The sequence below is a fragment of the Rhinopithecus roxellana genome, chromosome 7 (assembly GCF_007565055.1).
Source record: "Rhinopithecus roxellana isolate Shanxi Qingling chromosome 7, ASM756505v1, whole genome shotgun sequence".
Lineage (NCBI taxonomy): Eukaryota > Metazoa > Chordata > Mammalia > Primates > Cercopithecidae > Rhinopithecus > Rhinopithecus roxellana.
In genome coordinates, this window is record NC_044555.1 from 6929862 (window position 1) to 6938110 (window position 8249).

At 40.5% G+C, this 8249-nt stretch overlaps 1 protein-coding gene across 1 annotated transcript; it reads left to right on the forward strand.

The window, feature by feature from the left end:
• Nucleotides 1-440: 440 nt before the first annotated feature.
• LOC104668664 (signal transducer CD24-like) lies at nucleotides 441-2551 on the forward strand. The gene is made up of 2 exons (XM_030934228.1): nucleotides 441-1087; nucleotides 2307-2551. Exon 1 carries the CDS (start codon nucleotides 441-443, stop codon nucleotides 822-824), a length of 384 nt encoding a protein of 127 aa, XP_030790088.1. The 3' UTR covers nucleotides 825-1087; nucleotides 2307-2551.
• Nucleotides 2552-8249: the final 5698 nt, after the last annotated feature.

The following is an 8249-nucleotide window of genomic DNA, read 5'->3' on the forward strand; positions in this document are numbered from 1 at the left end:
AATAGTGGTGTTATCAAGTTTAAAAAATGAGCCATAGGATAGTATTTGCAAGTCACATGGTAACCTTGAACCAAAAAAATACACAATCAATACACACACATAGAAAAAACAATAAATTAAATCACATTACCAGAGAAAATTTGCTTAACTAGAAAAAGATAGGGAAAACAAGAAGCAAGTGAAGACCATAAAACATCCAGAAAACAAAAAAATAGAATGGCAAGAGTAAGATCTTACTTATCCATAATAACATTGAATGTAAATCGATTAAACTCTCCAATCAAAACACATAGATTGGCTAAAAGAGTGAAAAAAGCAAGACCCATTGATTAGTTGCCTACAAGAAATGAACCTCAGACCTTGCCTGCACCCTCCCGGAGCCAGCAGTTCTTCAAGCACCCAGCATCCAGTGATACGTGCAGAGCACCAAGGGAGGGGACATGGGCAGAGCAATGGTGGCCAGGCTCGGGCTGGGGCTGCTGGTGCTGGCATTGCTCCTATCCACGCAGATTTATTCCAATGAAACAACTGTTGTAACAGTTTCAAGTAACACCCCCCAGAGTACTTCGACTACCCCAAATCCAGCTAATGCCACCATCAAGGCGGTTGGTGGTGCCCTGCAGTCAACAGCAAGTCTCTTTGTGGTCTCACTCTCTCTTCTACATCTCTACTTGTTAAGAGACTCGGGCCAAGAAACATCTTCTAAACTTCCCCATCTTCTAAACCAAATCCAAATGGTGTCCGGAAGTCCAATGTGGCAAGGAAAAACAGGTCTTCATCTAATCTATAATTCCACACCTTTTATTGACACAGAAAATGTTTAGAATCCTAAATTTGATTGGTTTGAAGAATGTATGCGAGGTTTGACTAGATGATGGATGCCAATATTAAATCTGCTGGTGTTTCATGTACAAGATGAAGGAGAGGCAACATCCAAAATAGCTAAGACATGATTTCCTTGAATGTGGCTTAAGAAATATGGACACTTAATACTACCTTGAATATAAGAGTAGTAATAAAGAATGTAATTGTGGAATGGAGATTCAGTTTTCATTTGGTTCATTAATTCTATAAGGCCATAAAACAGGTAATATAACAAGCTTCCATGATTTTATTTATATGTACATTAGAAGGAACTTCCAGGTATTACTGCAATTTCTCAATGTATTGTTTCAACAGCACTAATTTAGTGCTGATATATTCTAGATGAAGTTTTACATTGTTGAGCTATTGCTGCTCTCTTGGGAACTGAACTCACTTTCCTCTTGAGTCTTTGGATTTGACATTGCATTTGACCTTTTATGTAGTAATTTACATGTGCCGGGGCAATGATGAATGAGAATTTACCCCCGGGTCCAAGCATTCTGAGAAACTCTTGATTATCCATATAGAGTCAAATGGTAGGCATTTCCTATCACCTATTCCCATTCAACAAGAGTGCTACATTCATTTAGCTAAACAGATTCCAAAGAGTAGAATTGTATTGACCGTGACTAATTTCAAAATACTTTTATTATTATTATTTTTTTTAGATGGAACCTCACTTTGTCACCCAGTCTGGAGTGCAGTGGCGCGATCTCAGCTCAGTGCACCCTCTGCCTCCCGGGCTCAAGCAATTCTCCTGCCTCAGCCTCCCAAGTAGCTGGGATTACAGGCATCTGCCACCATGCCCGGCTAATTTTTGTAATTTTACTAAAGACAGGGTTTCATCATGTTGCCCAGGCTGGTTTCGAACTCCTGACTTCAGGTGATCCACCTGCCTCAGCCTCTCAAAGTGCTGGGATTATAGGCTTGAATCCCTGCGCCTGGCCATCAAAATGCTTTTTTATTTCTGCATATGTTGTATACTTTTTACAATAATAAAAATGATCTGTTTTAAAGGCAAAATTGCAAATCTTGAAATTAAAAAGGCAAAAATGTAAAGGAATCAAAACTGTAAATCAAGTATTTGGGAAGTGAAGACTGGAAGCTAATTTGCATTAAATTCACAAAAGCTTTTATACTCTTTCTGTATATACCTTTTTTTTTCTTTAAAAAATAATTGTGGATCAGAATAGCCACATTTGGAACACATTTTGTAATCAGTCAATATTTCTAGATAGTTAGAACCTGGTCCTAAGCCTAAAAGTGGGCTTGATTTGGCAGTAAATCTTTTACAACTGCCTCAACACACAGAAACCTTTTTAAAAATAGACACTCCCTGAAGTCTTTTGTTCACATGGTCACACACTGATGCTTAGATGTTCCAGGAATCTAATATGGCCATGGTAGTCTTGATGACCGAAGTCATTTTTTTCCATCTTTAGAAAACTACATGGGAACAAACAGATTGAACACATCTGAAGCTACTGTGTGTGTGAATGAACACTCTTTTGCTTTATTCCAGAATGCTGTACATCTATTTTGGATTGTATATTGTGTTTGTGTATTTACACTTTGATTCATAGTCACTTCTTATGTTATGGAATTGATTTGCATTGAATACAAACTGTAAATAAAAAGAAGAAATGGCAAAAAAAAAAAAAAAAAAAAAAAAAAAAAAAAACAGAAATGCACCTTATCTATAAAGGCATACATAGACTGAAAATAAAGAGATGAAATGGGGGGCGGAGCAAGATGGCCAAATAGGAACAGCTCCAGTCTCCAACTCCCAGCGCGAGCGACACAGAAGACCGCTGATTTCTGCATTTTCAACTGAGGTACTGGGGTCATCTCACTAGGGAGTGCCGGACAATCGGTGCTGGTCAGCTGCTGCAGCCTGAGAAGCGAGAGCTGAAGCAGGGCGAGGCATCGCCTCACCTGAGAAGCGCAAGGGGGAAGGGAATCCGTTTTCCTAGCCAGGGGAACAGAGACACACAACACCTGGAAAATCGGGTAACTCCCACCCCAATACTGCGCTTCAAGCCAATTGGCACAACAGGAGTATATATCCCACACGTGGCCGGGAGGGCCCCACGTCCACGGAGCCTCCCTCATTGCTAACACAGCAGTCTGCGGCGATCTATCCGCAAGGCAGCAGGGAGGCTTGGGGAGGGGCGCCCGCCATTGCTGAGGCTTAAGTAGGTAAACAAAGCCGCTGGGAAGCTCGAACTGGGTGGAGCTCACAGCAGCTCAAGGAAACCTGCCTGTCTCTGTAGACTCCACCTCTGGGGACAGGGCACAACAGGGGAAGCAGCAGAGGCCTGTGCAGACGGGAACGACTCTGTCTGACAGCTTTGAAGAGAGCAGTGGATCTCCCAACACAGAGGTTGAGATCTGAGAACGGACAGACTGCCTGCTCAAGTGGGTCCCTCACCCCTGAGTAGCCTCACTGGGAGACATCCCCCACTAGGGACAGTCTGACACCCCACAGCTCACAGGGTGGAGTACACCCCTGAGAGGAAGCTTCCAAAGTAAGAATCAGACAGGTACACTCGCTGTTCAGCAATATTTTATCTTCTGAAACCTCTGCTGCTGATAACCAGGCAAACAGGGTCTGGAGTGAACCTCAAGCAATCTCCAACAGACCTATAGCTGAGGGTCCTGACTGTCACAAGGAAAACTATCAAACAGGAAGGACACCTATACCAAAATCCCATCAGTACGTCACCATCATCAAAGACCAGAGACAGATAAAACCACAAAGATGGGGAAAAAGCAGGGCAGAAAAGCTGGAAATTGAAAAAAAAAGAGCGCATCTCCCCTTGCAAAGGAGCGCAGCCCATCGCCATCAACGGATCGAAGCTGGTCAGAGAACGACTTTGACGAGATGAGAGAAGAAGGCTTCAGTCCATCAAACTTCTCAAAGCTAAAGGAGGAGTTACGTACCCAGCGCAAAGAAACTAAAAATCTCGAAAACACAGTGGAAAAATTGACAGCTTGACTAATTAATGCAGAGAAGGTCATAAAATAAATGACAGAGATGAAAACATTGACACGAGAAATATGTGACAAATGCACAAGCTTCAGTAACCGACTCGATCAACTGGAAGAAAGAGTATCAGCGATTGAGGATCAACTGAATGAAATGTAGCGAGAAGAGAAACCAAAAGAAAAAAGAAGAAAAAGAAATGAACAAAGCCTGCAAGAAGTATGGGATTATGTAAAAAGACCAAATCTACGTCTCATTGGGGTGCCTGAAAGTGAGGGGGAAAATGGAACCAAGTTGGAAAACACTCTTCAGGATATCATCTGGGAGAACTTCCCCAAACTAGCAGGGCAGGCCAACATTCAAATTCAGGAAATACAGAGAATGCCACAAAGATACTCCTCGAGAAGAGCAACTCCAAGACACATAATTGCCAGATGCACCAAAGTTGAAATGAAGGAAAAAATCTTAAGGACAGCCAGAGACAAAGGTCGGGTTACCCACAAAGGGAAGCCCATCAGACTAACAGCAGATCTCTCGGCAGAAACTCTACAAGCCAGAAGAGAGTGGGGGCCAATATTCAACGTTCTTAAAGAAAAGAATTTTCAACCCAGAATTTCATATCCAGCCAAACTTAGTTTCATAAGTGAAGGAGAAATAAAATCCTTTACAGATAAGCAAATGCTTAGAGATTTTGTCACCACCAGTCCTGCCTTACAAGAGACCCTGAAGGAAGCCCTAAACATGGAAAGGAACAACCGGTACCAGCCATTGCAAAAACATGCCAAAATGTAAAGACCATCGAGGCTAGGAAGAAACTGCATCAACTAACGAGCAAAATAACCAGTTATTATCATAATGGCAGGATCAAGTTCACACAGAACAATATTAACCTTAAATGTAAATGGACTAAATGGTCCAATTAAAAGACACAGACTGGCAAACTGGATAAAGAGTCAAGACCCATCAGTCTGCTGTATTCAGGAGACCCATCTCACATGCAGAGACATACATAGGCTCAAAAAAAAAAGGGATGGAGGAAGATCTACCAAGCAAATGGAGAACAAAAAAAAGCAGGGGTTGCAATCCTAGTCTCTCATAAAACAGACTTTAAACCATCAAAGATCAAAAGAGACAAAGAAGGCCATTACATAATGGTAAAGGGATCAATTCAACAGGAAGAGCTAACTATCCTAAATATATATGCACCCAATACAGGAGCAGCGAGATTCATAAAGCAAGTCCTTAGAGACTTAGGTACTTAGACTCCCCTACAGTAATAATAGGAGACTTCAACACTCCACTGTCAACATTAGACAGATCAACAAGACAGAAAGCTAACAAGGATATCCAGGAATTGAACTCATCTCTGCACCAAGCGGACCTAATAGATATCTATAGAACTCTCCACCCCAAAATCAACAGAATATATATTCTTCTCAGCACCACATCGCACTTATTCCAAAATTGACCACATAATTGGAAGTAAAGCACTCCTCAGCAAATGTACAAGAACAGAAATTATAACAAACTGTCTCTCGGACCACAGTACAATCAAACTAGAAGTCAGGACTAAGAAACTCAATCAAAACTCGACTACATGGAAACTGAACAACCTGCTCCTGAATGACTACTGGGTACATCACGAAATGAAAGCAGAAATAAAGATGTTCTTTGAAACCAATGAGAACAAAGATACAACATACCAAAATCTCTGGGACACATTTAAAGCAATGTGTAGAGGGAAATTTATAGCACTAAATGCCCACAAGAGAAAGCAGGAAAGATCTAAAATGGACACTCTAATATCACAATTAAAAGAACTAGAGAGGCAAGAGCAAACACATTCAAATCTAGCAGAAGGCAAGAAATAACTAAGATCACAGCAGAACTGAAGGAGATAGAGACACAAAAAACCCTCCAAAAAAATCAATGAATTCAGGAGTTGGTTTTTTGAAAAGATCAATAAAATTAACAGACCACTAGAAAGACTAATAAAGGAGAAAAGAGAGAGGAATCAAATAGATGCAATAAAAAACGATAAAGAGGATATCACCACCGACCCCACAGAAATACAAACTACCATCAGAGAATACTATAAACACCTCTACGCAAATCAACTGGAAAATTTAGAAGAAATGGATAATTTCCTGGAAACTTACACTCTCCCAAGACTAAACCAGGAAGAAGTTGAATCCCTGAATAGATCAATAGTAGGCTCTGAAATTGAGGCAACAATGAATAGCCTACCAACCAAAAAAAGTCCAGGACCAGATGGATTCACAGCTGAATTCTACCAGAGGTACAAGGAGGAGCTGCTACCATTCCTTCTGAAACTATTCCAATCAGTAGAAAAAGAGGGAATCCTCCCTAACTCATTTTATGAGGCCAACATCATCCTGATAGCAAAGCCTGGCAGAGACACAACAAAAAAAGAGAATTTTAGACCAATATCCCTGATGAACATCGATGCAAAAATCCTCAATAAAATACTGGCAAACCGGATTCAGCAGCACATCAAAAAGCTTATCCACCATGATCAAGTGGGCTTCATCCCTGGGATGCAAGGCTGGTTCAACATTCGCAAATCAATAAATGTAATCCAGCATATAAACAGAACCAAAGACAAGATTCACATGATTATCTCAATAGATGCAGAAAAGGCCTTTGACAAAATTCAACAGCCCTTCATGCTAAAAACATTCAATAAATTCGGTATTGATGGAACGTACCTCAAAATAATAAGAGCAATTTATGACAAACCCACAGCTAATATCATTCTGAATGGGCAAAAACTGGAAAAATTCCCTTTGAAAACTGGCACAAGACAGGGATGCCCTCTCTCCCTCTCTCACGACTCCTATTCAACATAGTGTTGGAAGTTCTGGCTAGGGCAATCAGGCAAGAGAAAGAAATCAAGGTATCCAGTTAGGAAAAGAAGAAGTCAAATTGTCCCTGTTTGCAGACGACATGATTGTATATTTAGAAAACCCCATTGTCTCAGCCCAAAATCTCCTTAAGCTGATAAGCAACTTCAGCAAAGTCCCAGGATACAAAATTAATGTGCAAAAATCACAAGCATTCTTATAAACCAGGAACAGAGAAGCAGAGAGCCAAATCAGGAATGAACTTCCATTCACAATTGCTTCAAAGAGAATAAAATACCTAGGAATCCAATTTACAAGGGATGTAAAGGGCCTCTTCGAGGAGAACTACAAACCACTGCTCAGTGAAATAAAAGAGGACACAAACAAATGGAAGAACATACCATGTTCATGGATAGGAAGAATCAATATCGTGAAAATGGCCATACTCCCCAAGGTTATTTATAGATTCAATGCCATCCACATCAAGCTACCAATGAGTTTCTTCACAGAATTGGAAAAAACTGCTTTAAAGTTCATATGGAACCAAAAAAGAGCCCGCATTGCCAAGACAATCCTAAGTCAAAAGGACAAAGCTGGAGGCGTCACACTACCTGACTTCAAACTATACTACAAGGCTACAGTAACCAAAACAGCATGGTACTGCTACCAAAACAGAGATATAGACCAATGGAACAGAACAGAGTCCTCAGAAATAATACCACACATTTACAGCCATCTGATCTTTGACAAACCTGTGAGAAACAAGAAATGGGGAAAGGTTTCCCTATTTAATAAATGGTGCTGGGAAAATTGTCTAGCCATAAGTAGAAAGCTGAAACTGGATCCTTTCATTACTCCTTATAAGAAGATTAATTCAAGATGGATTAGAGACTTAAATGTTAGACCTAATACCATAAAAACCCTAGAAGAATATCTAGCTAGTACCATTCAAGACATAGGCATGGGCAAGGACTTCATGTCTAAAACACCAAAAGCAATGGCAGCAAAAGCCAAAATTGACAAATGGGATCTAATTAAACCAAAGAGCTTCTGCACAGCTAAAGAAACTACCATCAGAGTGAACAGGCCACCTACAGAATGGGAGAAACTTTTTGCAACCTACTCATCTGACAAAGGGCTAATATCCAGAATCTACAAAGAACTCAAACAAATATACAAGAAAAAAACAAACAACCCCATCAAAAAGTGGGCAAAGGATATGAACAGACATTTCTCAAAAGAAGACATTCATACAGCCAACAGACACATGAAAAAATGCTCATCATCACTCGCCATCAGAGAAATGCAAATCAAAACCACAATGAGATACCATCTCACACCAGTTAGAATGGCAATCATTAAAAAATCAGGAAACAACAGGTGTTGGAGAGGATGTGGAGAAATAGGAACACTTTTACACTGTTGGTGGGATTGTAAACTAGTTCAACCATTATGGAAAACAGTATGGCAATTCCTCAAGGATCTAGAACTAGATGTACCATATGACCCAGCCATCCCACTACTGGGTATATACC